This window comes from Macaca mulatta, chromosome 1 (genome assembly GCF_049350105.2).
Source record: "Macaca mulatta isolate MMU2019108-1 chromosome 1, T2T-MMU8v2.0, whole genome shotgun sequence".
Classification (NCBI taxonomy): domain Eukaryota; kingdom Metazoa; phylum Chordata; class Mammalia; order Primates; family Cercopithecidae; genus Macaca; species Macaca mulatta.
Genome location: NC_133406.1, coordinates 209,918,059 through 209,939,210, shown reverse-complemented (window position 1 = coordinate 209,939,210; position 21,152 = coordinate 209,918,059). Strand labels below are relative to the sequence as shown.

Below are 21,152 nucleotides of genomic sequence, written 5' to 3'. Positions count from 1 at the left end.
ATTCCCTCAGCTTCCTTTTCTTCTCCCTCTATTCCCAGGGCCTGTTAGTGACTAGCCCTTACCCTTGAGGGGCCTATGTGAAGTTCCTAAGTTCCTTCAACCTGAGGCTCCACTTCCAGACACCAGCTGGTGTGGCCTTCCACCTGGCCTCTCTGGTTGGACCCAGCCTGTAACTGCCAACACTTACCAAACCTGCCCCTGGAGCAAAGTTGGTGAAGAAGGGCAGATGGCATCCTCAGGCCTGGGCCACAGGCACAATGGTGAACTCAAGCCTCCTGTGTTACAAGCTAAAAGAGGCTCCCAGTCTGAAGAGATGAGCATGCTCAGACATTGGACCACTTGGCGGGCCTCAGCAGTAGGAACAGGTTGGCAGGGTGCAACTGGAGCAGCCCAAACACAGAAAACAGGGAGAGGCCCAGACAGACAGTGCTGTAACCCAGACACCTCATCTGAGAGGCCCAAGGAGAATATTCTGACATGCAGAGTTGGAAATCTGGATTTTTATGTGCAGTATCTTGATTCTGAATGCACTGGGCAGGCTGAACCAAACATCTTTAGTTTAAACTTGGCTCAAAGAGCCATCAGTTTGATACCCCTCCCCCAACTCTCACAAAACAACAAAAAAACCACCAGAAAGCAGCATGAGCAGGAAAGGGCTGTCCTGGGGAACTACACTGGGGGTAGGGCGGGGGGAGAGGTTAAAATAAAGCACAAACCCAGATTCCAAAGTTCTGTATTTTTCAAAATAAAGATCACACATTGTTTAGAGACAATCTACACAAGAGTTACAAAAAATAGTTGCCCAGGCATAAGCATACACAGGTTTGTTAATTATACACATATGGTTACAAGTGTGCTTGCAAAAAAGTTCATTGGAAATATACACAAGGCTCTGGAAATGTACACCGTGTAGTGTTACAATTCTATATTCAAACAAGGAAAATTGACAGTATGTTACATTCACTTACAAGTAGACAAAATGCAAAATACAGTTCATCTTCTGTACAAAAGGGAAGGCAATTCACACTTTACAAGGTGAGAGGGGCTCTGATTGTAAGGAAAGCTCGGGCAGGGCTAGACTTTTGCACGTCCTTTTGACTGTCACAAAATCAAAACATTACTTTTTTAGGATTAAAAAAACACTAGTGAGAACTCAATCTTGAATAACATTTAGAAAGAATCTCGCTATACTTGAGACTAGATGACAAATAAAACCAAGCTATTTTTTTCTTTTTAAACATTAACTAGGCTGTATAAAGAACATTTATTCCTTCAAAAGAAAAAAATTTACTTCTGGTTGAAATTACAATTTACAATATACAACACTATATGCTACGACCATAAAAGGTGAGAATATACACTGAATGCACAGGGCTGGCTAATTCTCTTTTCTTACCAAAAAACGTGTTTATGTTGATTCAAACTTCTCCACATTTACATTACAGGTATACAAATGTACAATTGTACAATCAAAATTATGTTCGACTACTAGGGTACATTATAGATACAGATTAGACATCAAAACAAGAAAATACTACAAATTTGTATATATGCAAAGTCTACACCAAGTATACACTATATATTTATAGAAGCAAGACCAAAAGCAGAGTTGGATTTTTTTTTTCTCATGCTAAATAATCAGATTTTGCCTTTCAATGTTAATAGAAAAAAATCCAGTAGGCAGTAAACAATCACACCCGCCCAGCCTCAAAAGACGGTTCTGGGTGCTCGCATCTCCTCCTCACGAACAGCCTTCTTCAGCATCATATAGTCTCCAAAAAAGGCATTTTTTAGAATTTCATAAACTTAATGTCACAAACTGAAGCTTTAGCAACTCTGAAACCTTTTTCATTATATATATATATATATGTATATAGATTTTTTATAAACAGTGTTAAATGCCAGTTTGGGGTCATTTAACTACAATTCAAACTTCTCAGGTTTTTTTGTTTTTGTTTGTTTTTTACTAAAATGAGGAGGTGGGGAAGAGCTATTTGCAAAACTTGCCGGCCAGGCAAATGAGCTAAAAACCTTTTCTTTTCTTTTTTTTTTTTAAAGCTTTTTTTTTTTTTTTTTTGTTAAACCAACCACCCTGAAAGTTTCCACATGTGAAATATAGATACAACAGTGAACAAAATATGTGGCCTCCCATGTACATTGGTTACCTATGTACAAGTATCCTATACACCAGTAAAACAGCAGGGCAATTAGTCAATTAAAAAAAATAGTACATGTTATGTGTAATAAAATTAAATTTACAAAGGCTTTTCCACTTGTGGATTTGATTCCTTTTTTGGAGGAGGGAGTAATCCTGGAGCAACCACTTGCCCGTCTCAGACTCTACACTAGAACATTTCTGGTTGCTGGTTGGATTTGCCAGTGGGCCAGTGAGGTCAGCGGGAATAAGGGAACAGCGGGTGACACTGCCTCAGATGATACCATTAGGGGGGCCACAGATGGGCCCTAAGTCAACGCCGTTCTTCATGTAGTACTTCTCCAGCTTGGCCAGAATGTGCTTGCCATAGGTGTACTTACGAAGAGTTGCGATGTGGGGCCGGATCTGGGGAGGAAAAACAGTCTGTTACACGGCCTGAGAAGAGACTTGGGGGCAGGCTTCCCGGACATGCATTTGCATGTCACGCATCTCACACACACACACACACACACACATATGCACACCCCACAGCAATACCTTTCACTGGTTCAGCCCAGTCCCCTGACTTCTAGCACTTTGGCAACCCATCAGATGAGGAGAGGAGCTCCTATCCTGAGTGGTACTACAGGGCCTGAGGGCCCTGGAGGCTGGGTGGCCATGGGCCACTCCCAAGACAGCACATGGAGAAAGTGCATCCTAGCTGGGAAAACACACTACCCACCACCCACCAGCTACACAGTGCTTCCCGGCAAGCATGTGCACAGGTCCCTCTGGCCCCATGCATGGCATCCAGGCACTCCTGAGCAGTGGGGGTTATTTCTGGGCACCACGAATCCTGAGCTTACCACTTGACCCCATCTCTCCAGGTCACAGTGGATCACAGAAAGCTAATCAATGACAAGAAGAGTAATGATGAACATCAGGAGCTGGTGTGATTATCCCCATCTTACTGATGGAAAACATGAAGGCAGAGTGGTTAAGTTACTCAGCCAAGGTTGAATGGCTAACAAAGGACAGCACAGATAGCTGAGCCCAAACTGTGTGGCTCCTCCACAAATTAGGTTTCTCCCCACTGTGCTCTCAAGGCATGCCCGTCACACCAGCCTCATCCCTCACGCTCTCCGACCTATGCTCTGGGTCACTTCTTCAAGTATTCCTTTCTGTTCTTCCCTCCTGGGCTGATCCATTTCAAGAAGTCCTGCATTCCAGAAAACTTGAGAGGTGCTTCTTCTCTGGAAGCCCCTTTTCTTTTCTGTAAGCTCAGGGAGCATTCTACATACCTCAGCTGTGTCTGCAATCTTTTGCTTAATTATCAATATTTCCATATAAACAGTAAAGGACCAGTTTATTCATCAGATTCCCCAGAAAATAATCCAAACCTGCAACTGCATACATAAACACACTAGATAAATGTACTGCAGTAGACAGAGGCTCTCCAGGTTGAGAGCTCCATGAGGGCAATTTTTGTCATTTAGCTGTGTCCTCAAAGCAAGCAAGGGTCGATCCGGTCTAGAAATCACTTGCGCATGCTTCCCAGGACACAGAGCTGTATCGGGTGTCACATTCCCACTGAAGAGCCTACAAGGGGCTGGGCGTGATGGCTCACGCCTGTAATCCCAGCACTTTGAGAGGCCAAGGCGGGCAGATCACGAGGTCAGGAGATTGAGACCTTCCTGGCTAACACGGTGAGACCCCGTCTCTACTAAAAATACAAAAATGTAGCCGGGTGCGGTGGCGGGCGCCTATAGTCCCAGCTATTTGGGAGGCAGAGGCAGGAGAATGGCCTGAACCCGGGAGGCAGAGCTTGTAGTGAGCCGAGATCTCGCCACTGCACTCCAGCCTGGGCGACAGAGCGAGACTCAGTCTCGAAAAAAAAAAAAAAAAAAAAAAAAAAAAGAGCCTACAAGGGAAACTGGCTGGTGACAAACAGTCCTTGGTTCCAGTTTAACCTCCCTTAAACTCACGTGTAGAACGGCATATGTAATAATGCTACACTTTCCTTTCAGTTGTCGTACTATGTTACTAATGTTTCTGTCATGAGAACTTGAGGTTCACGATCCCCTTGCTTTTGGTAGCTTTCCTTTTAGAAAATAACCGAAATCCAATCCATTCCTCCGTCCCTGGAACTGGCTGCTGACAAGTCCAGGAACTTCACCTTTGTACTTCTCCAGAATAAACCAAACCAAAAACTCCTAACAAGCCACACACACACAACATGTTGAACTCCATTTTTTATTAGATTTAAAAGAGGTGAAACGTTAATTACCCGCTTCTCTCCTAGTGCCCCTTTTGCTGAAAAGGATACCACTTAGTAATGGAAGAGCTGAAAAATTAAGAGGGCTTCTCGGGACTCTCCCCGTCAACTCCCTCAGCCAACCAACTGCTAAACCCTACCAATTCTAGTGCTCTATTCTGTCCACTTCTCTTCAATCTCAAACCATCACAATCTGGTGCCCTGACAGCCTCCCATGTGGTCTCATCACTGTCTCCCCTCCTCTAAACTACAAAGGCCACATGGCAGCCAGGACAATTATTTGAAATATAAGTGTGATTTTGTCCCCCACTGAACTTGTTTTACTTCTTCAGATACAACACGGTCTGGCTTCCAAGTCTTCACACACCATGTTCCCTCTTCTGGAAAGGGTCATCACTCTATTAAGTATCACTCACTTAGAGAGCCTCCTCTGTGCCCACAAGGTATAGAAGACACCCTGCACATTCCTGGACAACCCTTTCCCCTGTATTTCTCCAGCATCCCAGTAACTATCTGTGCACAGCACTGTCGTGTTTACCAACACAACCCTGTTGAGAATACGACCTGCTGTACAGCAGGTGCTCAGCACTTAATGATTGAATGAATGGACATGTCTTAAGCTCCTACTTACCTCCAACACTCCCTCCACCTTCACCAGTATCCTCAAAACTTCAACTTTAAGAACTTGGGACTCCCCAAGCCTTCAACTGCCATTGCCAATACCAGTGCGGTGTTCTGGATTGGTTTACTATGACTCAGGGGTGGTGGGTGTCTTGTCTGGCTCAGAACTTGAGTCCATTAACAAAGATTCTCATTACCGAACTTTGTTCTCAGTGAGGGCAAGTGGGTCATCATTGCCAGACAATGGCCAACCAACCCCTCAAATGAGAAGGGCTCAGTGAGCTCACAGCCCAAAAGCTGCAGGCTCAGATGAGAAGCACCAGAGGCTGGAGGCACTGCCTAGCACAAACACAACTGTAGCATAGCCTGCCTGTGGGTCTGTTTTGCTTCCTGGGCCCTGTGGTGTCTGCAGTGCTCACTGGACCCACACCGTGACTTGTCGAGAAGCTGTGGGCCTGTTCAGGTGATTTCTCTGTCAGTTCCCCACTCACAGCACCTAAGTATTCTCATTTCTGTTCCTTCTTCCCTGTCTAACTCTTCTTTAGCCTTGCCTTCTCCTGCAAAGCCGGCCCTCAGGGACTCTGGGAAGGGTGAAGGGTCCTTCTCATGTCCTCACCACTGCTCACCACCATGGCTCTTCCCCACCAGACTGCACTCTGCGGGCAGGGATCAGCTGTTAGTCATCTCTGTGCTGATGAAGTCTGGCACAGAGTCGGCTTCAGGTCAATGTACCAGGCTATGCACCACGCTGGGCAGGCCCTTGCTCAATAGATGTTGGTGGGATGAAAGAACAGGAGGGAGGAGTGAGAAAAGGAAATGAGGCAAGCAGGCTGATTTGTTGGACTCATAAGCTGATTCTCTAGAGATCAGGGATGGAAATACTTCAAAAAACAAAGCTTAAGACTCTCATACCAGTTTGGCTATTGATAAGGGAGGGTTGGCAAATGTGTAAGGACAATGGTGACTCCACATAAAAGAAAAACAGAACACAGCATGGGACACAGGTCAGTGACAAACTCTTCAAAAACAGCAGGGCACCCACCCTCCTTTGTGTTTCAGAAAGGAAGCCACAGCCTTGCACACTTTCTCTGATACCCTGCCCAGCCCAGCCTACCTTATGCATGACGATCTTCCGCTGGCCTGGCTCCGCCACGTCAATCATCTTCTGGACCACATAGTTGGCATACTGGTCCTTCATCATGGTGTATAAGGCACTGTGGGGACCGTCGTTCATGGTGCACACCTCATCGATGAGCACAGCACGCTCCGTACGTGAGGCGTGAGTAACACATTTCTCCACGACATTGCTGTAACGAGATAAAACCAGGGACAACTCTTAAAAGTGGGGCCCCTGTTAGTGAGGTTGTGCTTGCCTAGCTTCTGGCCTGACCTCAGGACCAGCAGGAAGAGAGAGCTATTTAGCATTTGAGGAAGATGAGTCGCCAACTGTCTGACTCTGTCTCTGACTCTCCACCTGTGCCATCTGTGGCATCCAACTGTAGGAAAGGGGGAACATGAGGGTGATCAAATTATACACTGCCATGCTACTGCATACTGATCACCCAGAGAGACCAGGTCTTCAAGGACATGGGACCCAGCCCTCTAACGGGTGAGGGTAAGGAGCCCAGGTAGGTGAGGAGACTTAAGCACAAGGTTTAGGGCACTGGTTCACCACTCAGCTGGTTATTATTTTAATACTTACCAAAATCTGCCCACTCTTTCCTTGCCTCTGTGAGTTCACCAAGGCCAGGAACGAACCTTACTTATGCCTATCTCCCTGCTGCCAAGCAGGGCATGGTGGCACGCACCCATAATTCCAGCTACTCAGGAGGTTGAGGCAGGAGAATTGCTTGACTGGGAGGTGGAGGTTGCAGTGAGCCGAGATTGTGCCAAAGCATTCCAGCATGAGTGACAGAGTGAGACTCCGTCTCGAACTCCTGACCTCAAGTTATCTGCCCACCTCAGCCTCCCAAAGTGCTGAGACTACAGGCGTGAGCCACCACGCCTGGCCTCAGATAAATAATTTTTTTAAAAAACAGGAAAAATAGAAATTTTAGAAAAGAAAAATAAAACAACTGAAATAAAATTTACTGTATGACTTTAATAGTGGATTAGAGATGACAGAAGAGTCAATGAACTTAAAAATAGATCAATAGAAATAAACAAAAAAATACATCAGTAGCTTTCAGACATCTATTTTTTATTTTATTTTTATTTTTGAGACACTGTCTCTCTCTGTCACCCAGGCTGCAGTGCAATGGCATGATTTCGGCTCACTGCAACCTCCGCCTCCCGGGTTCAAATCATTCTTCTCCCGCCTCAGCCTCCCAAGCACCTGGGATTACAGGTGCCCGCCATGACACCTGGCTATTTTTTGTTTTTTTAGTAGAGACAGGGTTTCACCATGTTGGTCAAGCTGGTCTCGAACTCCTGACCTCAAGGAATCTGCCCGCCTCAGCCTCCCAAAGTGCTGGGATTACAGGCATGAGCCACTGCACCCGGCCCTATTTTTATTTTTGTAGAGGCAGGATCTTGCTGTGTTGCCTAGGCTAGTCTCGAACTCTTGGCCTCAAGCAATCCTTCTGCTTCGGCCTTCCAACATGCTGGGGTTACAGGCATGAGCCACTGTTCCTGCTTCCAGACGTTTTTGATGGTGACCCAGAGTACAAAGTAAATTTTTCCACTGTTTGAAAAAATTTTTGTTTGAGACAGAGTCTCAATGTCGCCCAGACTGGTGTGCAGTGGCACGATCTTGGCTCACTGCAACTTCCACCTCCTGGGTTCAAGCCATTCTCCTGACTCAGCCTCCCAAGTAGCTGGGACTACAGGCATGCGCCACCGTGCCTGGCTAATTTTTGTATTTTCAGTAGAGATGGGTTTTGGCATGTTGACCAGGCTGGTCTGGAACTCCTGGCCTCAAGTGATTTGCCTGCCTTGGCCTCCCCCAAAGTGCTGGGATTACAGGTATGAGCTACTGTCCCCAGCCCCTATTTTTTCTTTTTAAAATAAGATTCACGGCCAGGCACGGTGGCTCACGCCTGTAATCCCAGCACTTTGGGAGGCCAAGGCAGGTGTGGATCATGAGGTCAGGAGAACGAGACCATCCTGGCTAACATGGTGAAACCTCGTTTCTACTAAAAATACAAAAAAATTAGCCGGGCGTGGTGGTGGGTGCCGGTAGTCCCAGCTACTCGGGAGGCTGAGGCAGGAGAATGGAGTGAACCTGGGAGGCGGAGCTTGCAGTGAGCCAAGATTGCGCCACTGTACTCCAGCCTGAGTGAGAGCGAGACTCCGTCTCACAGACAGACAGACAGATAAGATTCATAATTTTCTTTTTTTTTTTTTTTTTTTTTTTTGAGACAGAGTCTCGCTCTGTCGCCCAGGCTGGAGTGCAGTGGCCGGATCTCAGCTCACTGCAAGCTCCCCCACCCCGGGTTTACGCCATTCTCCTGCCTCAGCCTCCCGAGTAGCTGGGACTACAGGCGCCCACCACCTTGCCCGGCTAGTTTTTTGTATTTTTTAGTAGAGGCAGGGTTTCACCGTGTTAGCCAGGATGGTCTCGATCTCCTGACCTCGTGATCCGCCCGTCTCGGCCTCCCAAAGTGCTGGGATTACAGGCTTGAGCCACCGCGCCCGGCCAGATTCATAATTTTCTACAAAAATCTCCTATCTTTTCATTCACTAAAGCATATTTTCCTTTACATCCTGAGTATATTTAAATAGCTGCTGTATAATCGATCCTTCTTTACTAAGTCCAATAACTGGGTCATTTTAGACTATTCATTGACTATTATTTCTTTTTTCTTGAGTATAGGTCACATTGTCCTATTATCCAGATAGACACTGCAAGTAACAAGCTACAGAAACTCAGAATTCTGTTATGTTCCACCAAAGAGAAGTGCCCTCCACTCCTGTTTTAGTGCAGTTAACTTGGCTATAGTCAAACTACAAACTTCTCCCATACAGTAAGCAGCAGCTAGAAATCCCAGTTCAATTCTTTTAGCCTTAGTTGGAAATGTGGTTCAGGGGTCAGCGAGACTTGGGGAAGGTTAAAATTGGGCCTCCCCCGAACTCCTGCTGGCTCTCTCCCTTTCTAGGATTTCTCTTTGATGTGGTTGCCCTAAGGATTGCCTATTCCAGCTATAGCTGCCCAGCATGGAAAAAACTGGGAAGTGATCCAAGGCTGACGGTCATCAGAAATAAGAAATTTCCCCAGTGCAATTCTCTTCCTCCAAATGGCAGCCCCCATCTCTCTGGTATCCACCTGCCCTTTGGTTACTCTCTAGTGTCTTCAGGTAGTTCTTGTATTTCTGTCCACAATTTATACACGTTATCAATGGGAGGACTGGGCCCACAGTAGCTACTCAGTTACTAATTGTAACTGCTGTAGCTGGACATGGTGGTGTGCACCTACAGTCCCAGCTACTTGGTAGGCTGAGGTGGGAGGACTGCTTGAGCCCAGGAATCCTAGGCTGTAGTGAGCTAGGACTGCGCCACTGCACTCCAGCCAGGGCAACAGACTCTGTCTCTTAAAAAAATAAAAACTTTTTGGGCCGGGCGCGGTGGCTCAAGCCTGTAATCCCAGCACTTTGGGAGGCTGAGACGGGCGGATCATGAGGTCAGGAGATCGAGACCATCCTGGCTAACACGGTGAAACCCCGTCTCTACTAAAAAATACAAAAAGCTAGCCAGGCGAGGTGGCGGGCGCCTGTAGTCCCAGCTACTCGGGAGGCTGAGACAGGAGAATGGCGTAAACCTGGGAGGCGGAGCTTGCAGTGAGCTGAGATCCGGCCACTGCACTCCATCCAGCCCAGGCGACAGAGCGAGACTCCGTCTCAAAAAAATAAATAAATAAAAAAATTAAAAAAAAAAAAAATAAAAACTTTTTTAAAAATTGTTTTTGAATTTGTTGTAATATTAATTAATGCTTAGGCTACATCCAAGGGTGAGAAATTAAATACCGTGAACAAAAATGTAAACAGGAGACTGACCCGAAGAAGAGAACCCAAGAGATTCTGTCCCCCATTCTTCAGTCCTGGCAACTGGTCAAAAGGAACCCCCCAAAACAAAACAATATAAAGTCATAAGAGATAACTCTGATATGGTTAGGCTATGGAGACACTGGATCTACAGGTACTTTCATTTCTTTTCTCTATTTTTCCATGCTGTGACACGTTATAAAATTTAACAAATTTAAAATGAATGAGGTCAGGTACTGGTGGCTTGTGCCTGTAATCCCAGCACCCTGAGAGGCCAAAGTGGGAGGATTAAGTCCAGGGGTTCAAGACCAGCCTGGCCAACATGGTGAAACCCTGTCTCTACAAAAATACAAAAAGTAGCTGGGTGCAGTGGTGTGCGCCTGCAGTCCCAGCTACTCAAGAGCCTGAGGTAGGAGGATCGCTTGAGCCTGGGAGGTGGAGTTTGCAGTGAGCCGAGACTGTGCCACTGCACTCAAGCCTGGGCGACAGAGTGTGACCCTGTCTCAAAAAATAAAATAAACAAATTAAAAACATTAAGGTGGTATGAGTCCTGCCTTGCAATTTATTCTAAAAACCAGGGAAGAATATATTCCAAAAACAAAAAATACTATGTTATGTAGGTAGTAGGAGGACATATACAGTATCTTCTCAGAAGACCATACCACTATCCACATGGAAGGGCCATAGATTCCTTCTCCAACCTCTGCTACTTATAAGTGACCTAAGACACCTTTCACAACCTGGGAATAACTACTGCATTTCATTCTTGAGCTTGCACAATATGAAGACTGGAAAAGAGATCCTAAGAACACTAAGGCCTGTACATAGATATACATATGGTAAACTGCCTTTCTTTCAGGTGCCAAAAAGGGAAACTGAGTAAACAACATCTCACAATTCCAAACAAACAAGTTAATAAAATATTCAGTTCATCAAAGTGCAACACTCACATTCTTTAGTAACATATTCTCCAGATTTCAAAGTAGCTGACTCTATCAGAGTAAGAACCCCACTAAAGGACCTCTTAGAGTTTATACTTTGTAACAAGACTATTTGACTTTTTAAGCTACATATACTCTGAAAAAACAACAAAAAAAAGACAATAGTAAAAAATAGAATCATAGTTCAATACTACTAATCCTCTCTTCTGGGAAATAGTCCTTGTAACTCAAAGCACATACCTTGCAAATTTGTGCTGACTCAATACAAGTACATTGCCTCGGATTTCTGCTACAATTTTGCTTTTATCCTCAGGACGACCATGCTCCAATACATGTTGGATTACATAATTTCCATATTGATCCTGTTTGAGAAATAGTAAGAGAAATAAAGTGTATGTGAAAGCCAGTTCTGTGGGTTACCTAAGTCCTTATATCTAATTAAGACCTATCCTTCTTTTAGCACCATAATGGTTTATATGAATACTAATGAACACACAACAATTTTTAAAACAGGTAGTAACATTTTTCTATTATTACAAAACAGGAACATATTACTAGACAATAGAATATGTTGTCTAGACAATAGAATATGTTGAATATATATATTCATTCTTAAAAGGGGAAGGAGTGTTATGACAATAAATATTCATTTTTCTCAAACACATATACAAATGGTTCACTGCACCTATTTATAACAGAGAAAAACTGGAAATATTTATGTCCAACAAAAAACAAGGGCATACCTAATTATTTAATCAGTGGTATAAGCAGAGAATGTATCAAAGCTAAAAACAAGAAATCAACAAATCAACTTATTTCATTTAACAATTATGAAACAGAGACCCAGAGGGATCAAATGTCTACCTAAGGTGACACCACAAGTACATGACAGAGTTCTGGAAGTCAGATCTCCTGACTCCAGGGCTAGGGCTCAATTCACTACTCATATTCATAAAACACAAACCAAGCTGCTCTGAATACAAATACAACCACAAGATTTAAGGGTATTTTAAACACATTAACCTCTTCTGGAACCTACACTGACAAAACACACAAACTCTGGCCCTGGACGAGCCCACAGGTGTTTGCAGTTCCTCTACTGGCAACTCCACTACCTGTACAAGTTGCTCTGTGTGCTGGTGAAGCTCCTCTAAAATAGGGAGTGTCTGGTCAGGGAGACAGTGCTCCAGGATTCTCTGAATCACTCGGCAGCCATAAGGATGTGTGGACAAGGCAAATACCTAGGGTAGACAAACACAAATGAGAGGCAAAAATGACAGTCACCACCTTCAATGCTTCAGTATTGTTTATAAATATATATATATGTATTATCCCACTAATCTTCACAAATGAACTTAATGGCATTTAAGTTCTCTCTACATATAATAAGGTGTGTGTGTGTAAATAAACTCATTGTTTATTTTAGGAATTCATAGATGTGCATAATTCAGAGTGGAAAAGGACTTTTCCAAGCCATCAAGAAACAGATAACTAGTCAAAGTCAGGAAGAACACACTTAGTTAAAAGAGTCAAGTGTGTCGACTGACAACCTCTCCAAAAGACAGCGCTAACAACAGAAAAGGGAAGGACTGGGACCAAATCCTGAATGCTTTCACACTGCCAGAACAACCAGAATGCAATGTTTTGATTTAACAGTGATGTTTTTCAGCAATAAGAAAAGGTTCTTTTGCTGGGTTTGGAGCAACAGAAAAGCACACTACCCTTGAGATTCTGCCCTTCCTAGCTTAATGGCATACACCTCACAACTGTAATCAAGAACAATAATAAGAGCAATAATAGCAGCTAACACTTACTGGATGCTTGCCAAGTGTAAGTCATCACACCCAGTGCTTTCTGTATGATTTTGTTTTGTTTTGGAGACAAGGTCTCACTCTATCACCCAGGCTGGAGCACAATGGTGATCACAGCTCACTGCAGCCTTGAGTTCTTACACTCAGGTCATCCTCCTGCCTCAGCTTCCCAAGTTGCTGGGATTACAGGCACTTGCCACCACATCTGGCTACTCAAAAAAAAAAAATTTTGTGTAGAGATGGAGACTCGCTATGTTGCCCAGGCTGCTCCTGCACTCCTAGCCTTAAGCAATCCTCCCACCTTGGCCTCCCAAAGTGCTTATTCTTACAGGTGCGAGCCAACACACCTAGCCTTATGTGTAACCTTATACATGTAGCTTTATGTTTACAACTGTAAAGATAAACAGTATACTGTATGGTTCTGCTTGAATTTAGCTTTATAAAAATGCTACACTTGTAGTCTGGAGCAACTTAATTTATTTCACGCAACATTATGATTCCCATGTTCATTTACAATACTGTAAGTTTCTGTAGTTTATTCTGCATGGTATATAGAAAGAAATTGGCTGAGTATGAGAGATTTTTTTTTGGAGACAGAGTTTCACTCTTGTTGCCTAGGCAGGAGTGCAACAGCACCATCTTGGCTCACTGCAACCTCCGCCTCCTGGGTTCAAGCAATTCTTCTGCCTCACCCTCTCAAGTAGCTGGGATTACAGGCACTGGCTAATTTTTTTGTATTTCTAGTAAAACGTGGTTTCACTATGTTGGCCAGGCTGGTCTCAAACTACTGACCTCAGGTGATCCACCTGTCTCAGCCTCCCAAAGTGCTGGGATTACAGGCATGAGCCACCGTGCCCAGCCATGTATATGACATTTTTAGAAAATGCAATCCCCTGCTCATGGTTATCTGGGTTGCTTAAGTCTTTTAAGAGAATAATGGTGTTTAAACATGTCTAAATAGGTCTTGTGGTATATATGTACAGATATTTCAACAGGATCACAGAAATTACAAAGGTTGAAATTTGAAAGACAATACTAAATTATTTTCCAAAATGGTTGTGTCAATGTCTATTCCCACCAGCAGTGTATCTCTTTCCTGTCAGCACACAGCAACTGATGGGTAAGTAACAGTCTATCATTTATGGCTTAATTTTGCACTTTCCTTGTTCCTAATGGAACTGAGTATTTTTTCATGTCTACTGGCAATTTGTGTTTCTTCTATGAAAAGTCAACTTGTGTTTTGGGCTCACTTTTACATCACGTCGTATTGTTTTCCTTCATTACAGAGAGGTTCTTTATACACTCTAGTTATCAATTCTTTGACAGTTTCATCTTGAAAGTATTCTCTCCTGGTGGCTTAATCGTTTTACCTTTTTTGTTGTATACTTCCATAAATGTAACATCTTAATGTTAAGGTAAACAGATCTACCCTTTTTTCATTAACTCAGAAACTCCCAATAACTACGTGGGTTGCTGTCAGTAATCAATCATTGTGGTCACTGAGCAAACAGCAAAACCTAAAGATTACTACACATCACATATCACTCTATACTCTGCAGTACATACAATTATACCTGAAAATCTATGTGCTTTTTTCATTTTTCCCCCTTCCCTAAAGAAAAACCAATTTCACACACCCAAAAAGGGAGCTGAATTTTACTGTCCTGTCCCATCCACCTTAGGAGACTGTAAGGACCTTTGTGTTTTGGCAAAAAAGCAAAAACAAAAAAACAAAACAAACAACAACAAAAAACTATAACCAATTCAGAGGCAATTCCGGAAAAAGGTATTTATATATAAAAGTAACAATCTTACTTGGAAGTTGATGCTAAGAAGAGATTTTTTGACATACGGGAAAACAGGAGAAACTAGAAGTTATCTCTGGTTATGTGGTCATTTAATACAATTCAAACCAACCTGGACTGCATCCCCTCCAAAAAAATTTAAGCAAGAAGCACCTTGTTATTTTAAAGATATATTCACACATGACCTACAACATTAGTTCCATAAATTACCTGAATTTTAAACCAAATTTAAAACGAAAGCACTGAAATATCAGAATAAATAGTACTTAACCAAGGGAAATAATTTATTCTTCAAATATGAGATTTCATCTTAACAACTCTTAATGACTGTGTTTCATCCCAATATGAGCAGACATCTGCATTAATGACGGAAAGAAGGCCCAGAGACCCAGATACTTGGCAACACATAGACAGGTACTTGACAGTACTATACAGGATTGCTTTTTACTGCAGTCTAAGGTACATTAAGATCAGGCACAGTGGCTCATGCCTGTAATCCCAGCAACTGCGGGAGGTTGAGGCAGGTGGATTGCTTGAATGCACGAATTCAAGACCAGCCTGGGCAACATGGTGAGGCTGCTGTCTCTACAAAATATTTAAAAATGAGCCAGATGTGGTAGTATGTGCCTGTAATTCCAGCTACTTGGGAGGCTGAGGTGGGAGGATTGCTTGAACCTGGCAGTTCAAGGCTGTAGTGAGCCGTGATGGTGCCACTGCACTCCAGCCTGGGCAATAGAGCAGGATCCAGTCTCAAAAACACAAAGTACATGAAGCACATTGACAACATGCCACAAATCCTATTGTTTTCTGCTCACGAAGGAAATAAATTTGTTTCAATTATTGCTCTCCTGGGTCACTTACCTGTCCTTTAAACGCATCGATGATAAATTGCAAAGACTGGGGCTGTACACATTCAATGCATTTCTGAACCACGTGATTGCCATTCTGATCTTTCACACACTTCAAGACATGGCCATCTAGTTCCCGAACCATCTCATTCTATTGGAGACAAAGAAAGCACCACCAGAATCACAGCAAGCAAACATGTGGACAAAGAATATTCTTTTCACCAAACATGAAAGCACTACTGAACAGAGAATCTGTGATGACTAAAGTGGAATAGCAACTGTGGAACAATGACAACAAACAGGGAAACAAATGAGGACCTGAGTCTTTTCATACATTAGCAAATTTACAGTAAAATTTCCAACAATAAATTTACTGTACCAATAACCAGTAACCAAAAAGATCTCACACCGGTAAAAACAAAAAACAAAGAAAAGCCTTTTAAGAGTGCTTTTTTTTTTTTTTTTTTTTGAGACGGAGTCTTGCTCTGTCACCCAGGCTAGAGTACAGCAGTGGCACGATCTCAGCTCACTGCAACCTCCGCCTCTCAGGTTCAAGCAATTCTCCTATCTCAGCCTCCCAAGTAGCTGGGATTACAGGTGTGAACCACCACACCTGGCTAATTTTTGTATTTTTAGTAGAGATGGGGTTTTGCCATGTTGGTCAGGCTGTCTCAAACTCCTGACCTCAGGAGATCTGCCCTCTTCCGCCTCCCAAAGTGCTGGAATTACAGGCGTGAGCCACCGCACCCGGCCAACTCTTAGAGCTTAAAAGAAATATAAAGCGTAGACATCTTCAAATACAAAGCAGCCTACATCAGGAACAGATACTCCTTAACTTACGAAAGAATTACATTCCAATAAACCTATTATAAGTTTTCATCATTAACTAAAAAATGCATTTAAATATCCCTAATTTACAGAACATCATAGCTAATCCTAGGCCCTCAGAAATGCTCAGAGCACTTACAGTACCCTAGAGTTAGACAAAATTATCTAACACAGAGCCTGTTTTATAATTAAAAAAAAAAAAATTATAGGCCAGACACACTGGCTCATTCCTGTAATCCCAGCATTTGGGAGGCCTAGGCGGGCAGATCACAAGGTCACGAGTTCAAGACCAGCCTGGCCAACATGGTGAAACCCCATCTCTACTAAAAACACAAAAATTAGTCGGGCATGGTGGTGCATGTCTGTAAACTCAGCTACTCGGGAGATTGAGGCAGAAGAATTTCTTGAACCAGGGAGGCGGAGGTTGCAGTGAGCCAAGTTGTGCCACTGTATTACAGCTGAGCAACAGAGTGAGACTCCGTCTCAAAAAAAAAAAAAAAATTATTTAATATACATATATATAAATAAAAAATAAAAACAATAAAAAATATTCAAAGTACAGTTTTTACCGAAGCATAATGCTTTCACATCATTTGTAAGCTGAAACATCATAAGTCAGGGGCTATTTGTACACTGTATTAAAGAATTTCTACATGGCACACAGCCACAGTCCCAGCTATTCTGGAGGCTGAGGTGGGAGGATCACCTGAGCCCAGGAGTTTGAGGCTGCAGTGAGCTATGATAATGCTACCAGAAGCCTGGATGACAGAGCAACACCCTGTCTCTAAAAATAAAACAAAACTAAACCAAACTAAAGAATTTCACATACAATTCATCATGTTTTTATTATGACAACCCTGTAAAGTATTCCTAGTAATGATACTAATTAAGCTAGAGTTTACTTAGGCGTACCTCTAAGTGTGTAACACGTTTTAATTAAATTTTCCTAACAATCTTACAGAGTGGACACCACCATAGGTGGAGAAACCAAGGAAGAGGCAAATTAAAAGACTTACAAAACTATAGACCTAGATTCCCAAGATTCAAACCCAAGCAATCTGGCTGAACTGTATGATAAACTACTATGTCAGTAAACCAAACTGTCAACAATACATTATCCTGAATACCCCAACTCTGCTGGTATATAAAAGAAACTGAGACAGAGGAGGCTTAAGTCACATATTTCAAACTATGGATAGAAAGTGACAGAATTACAATTCTAGCCTAAGCTGTGACTCCAACACCTATGATCTTACTACTAGGCCATAGTGACTGCAGAGTCAGCAGGAATGGTTCTCAATTAATGAAAAGTGTGCAAACACAGGAAGTAGATGAAATGGCCAGAAACTGAGTCTGTGAGTAGGAAATGGGTGATGGTGACAGGATATATATAGAGAGAGACACTGGGATTTCGACTGAAGCCCTTCCCCCAAACTCACTGTCCCAGGTCTTAGGTATCTTGAAATTAAATGCCTGCACTATGGCTATACCTGGTGCCTCCTGCCTAATTTCCTTGCTGTCTCCAATCTCTGTACATTGGCTAAACTGTGTTGCCAGTGGATTTATGTTAGAAGACTGCAAATCATGTCAAAATAGTGATGCTAATGAATGCAATGTCTTAAATGCCCAAAATGTTGAGTACCTCAAAGCAACTAAGCTATCATCTAATTAAAGAAATTAAAGATGACAATGGCAGGGGCTAAAGAAGCAAAAGGCAAGAGACACAGTGATTAAATGTCAGAAGGGAATTAATTTTTTTTTTTTTTTTTTTTTTTTTTGGAAACAGGGTTTCTTAGGATCTGTCACCCAGGCTGGAGTACAGTGGTGCAATCATGGCTCACTGCAGCCTCAACCTCCTGGGCTCAAGCAATCCTCCTACCTCAGCCCCCCAGGCAGCTGAGACTGTAGGAGTACACCACCAGGCCCAGCTAACTTTTTATAGAGACGGGGTTTCACCATGCTGCACAGGCTGGTCCTGGGCCCTAGCAATCTACCCACCTTGGCCTCCCAAAGTGCTGGGATTACAGGCATAAGCCACTGTGCTCGGCCCAGAAGAGAATAATTTACTCTGAAAATACAATTATGGGAATGATGGGAACTGTGGAAATAATTATGACAATGAAGCTTTCACAAAAATAAAGTCAAGGAATACTTATAAACAAAAAGAAGGAGAGATGGCTTCTCTGGATATTTCTGTGATCCAGAAGAAATAAAAATTCCAACAAAGATGAGTTAGTTTTACCTAAAATGGCAAACTTGCATCTAGAAAGAGTAAAATAATCCATGGTAGGAAGCATAAGTCAGGCCCAGAACAAGACACCACAGAGAAACATGACCAGAAAAAATATGTGAAAAATATAACACAGAAAAGAACAATAGCTGGGTGGGGTATCTCACACCTGTAATCCCAGCACTTTGGGAGGCCAAATCGATCGAGTCCAGGGGTTCAAGACCAGCCTGGGCAACATGGTAGAAACCCCCATCTCTACCAAAAATACACACACATTATCCTGGGGTAGTGGCGCATGCCTGTAGTTCCACCTGCTCAGGAAGCTAATATGGGAGGACCACTTCAGCTCAGGAGGTTGAGGCTGCAGCAAGGCACAATTATGCCACTGCACTCCAGCCTGGGTGACAGAGTGAGACCTTGTCTCCAAAAAGAAAGAAAGAAAAAAAGAAAGACAAGAAAATTAAAGAAGAAAAATTCAACTATCTATGAAAATCCAAGAAAAATTAAAATTGGCAATGATCTGAACATTAAAAGAAAATTAAAAATAGTTTCACACTTGCTTCTAATTACTTTTACTTTCTTATTAATGCTACATCTCCAGTACTAAGCACTGAATAAATGAACTCCAGACCTGCTCTATCTCCAGCATTCCTCTCTCCCTTCACCAGCATCATAGCACATACCTATGAAACGCACCACTTTAAAAACTTTGGACTTCTTCAGACTTTAACTGCCATTGCCAACACCAGTGCAGTGTTCTGGATTGGTTTACTATGACTCAGGGGTGGTGGGTGTCTTGTCTGGCTCAGAACTTGAGTCCACAACAAAGATTCTCATTACCGAACTTTGTTCTCAGTGAGGGCAAGTGGGTCATCATTACCAGACAAAAGGCCAACCAACCCCTCAAATGAGAAGGGCTCAGTGAGCTCACAGCCCAAAAGCTGCAGGCTCAGATGAGAAGCACCAGAGGCTGGAGGCACTGCCTAGCACAAACACAACTGTAGCATAGCCTGCCTGTGGGTCTGTTTTGCTTCCTGGGCCCTGTGGTGTCTGCAGTGCTCACTGGACCCACACCGTGACTTGTCAAGAAGCTGTGGGCCTGTTCAGGTGATTTCTCTGTCAGTTCCCCACTCACAGCACCTAAGTATTCTCATTTCTGTTCCTTCTTCCCTGTCTAACTCTTCTTTAGCCTTGCCTTCTCCTGCAAAGCCGGCCCTCAGGGACTCTGGGAAGGGTGAAGGGTCCTTCTCATGTCCTCACCACTGCTCACCACCATGGCTCTTCCCCACCAGACTGCACTCTGCGGGCAGGGATCAGCTGTTAGTCATCTCTGTGCTGATGAAGTCTGGCACAGAGTGGGCTTCAGGTCAATGTACCAGGCTATGCACCACGCTGGGCAGGCCCTTCCTCAATAGATGTTGGTGGGATGAAAGAACAGGAGAGAAGGAGTAAAAAAATATGGAAGGTGGGTTGGATGAAAGTTTGACTTGTTGGAGAAAATGATGGCTTATTAGTATTTTACCTGCTTTAATTCATGGAGGAAAAAAAAAAAAAAACCACCTGTAAAATTGAACCTATTAAAGGCTAAGTTCTAGCCAATGGAAGAGTATTGGATACCACAGGTTTTAATACAAGATACTTGATCTACAATAAATTTAAATTATTTGCACAGTTCATGCTTGCCATGCACAAAAAGGCAGCCATAAGCAACAATGCAAAACCATAAAAGAAAACTAAAAATTGACAGAATTACAGGGTTCACTACATGTACCATGGAGAAACATCAAACACCAAGAGAAAAGTTAAAGGGGAAACTTACAATTACCTGCTGGTCTGAAGGAATAAACTCAAGAGCTTTCTGGATAACACGGCAGCCATACATCTGTAGTGCCAACGACAGGACATGGCCTCGAATCCGTTCTGCCAAAGCCAGCTTCTGTTCAAGACTGCCAAACTAGACATAATGTGTGGGTGAACACCATTACTTAAGTAGAAGGAAATAAACCAGAGAAAGCAAAGCATTCATTATTCTGCATCAACCATTGGCATAACCTCTTTTAGCCCTGATACCTGTGATTAACTAAACCTTTTATTTAAAGAGCCATTGTCTCTTCAAGCCAGTAGCTCTCGGCCTCTAATTATGAGTAACCCTTTTTAATGTTAAAAAGTTTCTCAGATACCCAACAATAGTAGTTTCACTATTAATATCTGCTAAGCAAACACATAATTCCTCAAAACTGTCATTAAAACATACTATTAAATGAATCCGGCCAGGTGCAGTGGCTCACACCTGTAAACCCAGCACTTTGGGAGGCCAAGGAGGGTGGATCACCTGAGGTCAGGAGTTCAAGACCAGCCTGGCCAACATGGCAAAACCCTGCCTCTACTAAAAATACAACAATTGGCCAGGCATGGTGGCACGCTCCTGTAACCGCAGCTACTCGGGAGGCTGAGGCAGGAGAATTGCCTCAACCCAGGAGGCAGAGGTTACATTACAGTGAGCTGAAAAAGCACTACCACACTCCAGCCTGCCCCATAGAGTGAGACTGTGTGTCCCAAAAAAAAAAAAAAAAAAAAAAGAATCCATATTCTCTTACTGCCAAAGCACACATGGATATAGTGTTTTGAAGTAGTATTCTACATCATTAACAGAATTGATTTTTTTTTTTTCCTCCTATTT

General features: G+C 43.1%; 1 protein-coding gene and 2 non-coding genes across 52 annotated transcripts in view; all 3 read right to left on the bottom strand.

Moving 5' to 3' along the window:
- Window positions 1–1,941: 1,941 nt before the first annotated feature.
- The window catches only part of PUM1 (pumilio RNA binding family member 1), a 136,549-nt gene continuing 117,338 nt past the window's right edge, over window positions 1,942–21,152 (bottom strand). For 26 of the 50 annotated variants that reach the window (XM_015133619.3, XM_077964910.1, XM_028836902.2 and 23 more), the window contains 6 exons: window positions 20,298–20,426; window positions 15,428–15,565; window positions 12,066–12,191; window positions 11,191–11,312; window positions 6,145–6,337; window positions 1,942–2,560 (listed from right to left, as the gene is read on the bottom strand). In XM_015133619.3, the coding sequence (XP_014989105.1) occupies window positions 2,429–2,560; window positions 6,145–6,337; window positions 11,191–11,312; window positions 12,066–12,191; window positions 15,428–15,565; window positions 20,298–20,426 (840 nt within the window). In that variant the 3' untranslated portion in view covers window positions 1,942–2,428. Of the gene's footprint in view, window positions 2,561–6,144; window positions 6,338–11,190; window positions 11,313–12,065; window positions 12,192–15,427; window positions 15,566–20,291; window positions 20,427–21,152 lie in introns of all 50 variants that reach the window. The other 24 variants (XM_077964896.1, XM_028836937.2, XM_001096958.5 and 21 more) reach the window with 1 other exon arrangement.
- LOC114675057 (small nucleolar RNA SNORD103/SNORD85) lies at window positions 5,186–5,271 on the bottom strand. Its single transcript, XR_003726152.1, has one exon. It is a non-coding gene; the product is annotated as a small nucleolar RNA SNORD103/SNORD85 (small nucleolar RNA).
- Window positions 19,272–19,356, bottom strand: LOC114675058 (small nucleolar RNA SNORD103/SNORD85). Its single transcript, XR_003726153.1, has one exon. It is a non-coding gene; the product is annotated as a small nucleolar RNA SNORD103/SNORD85 (small nucleolar RNA).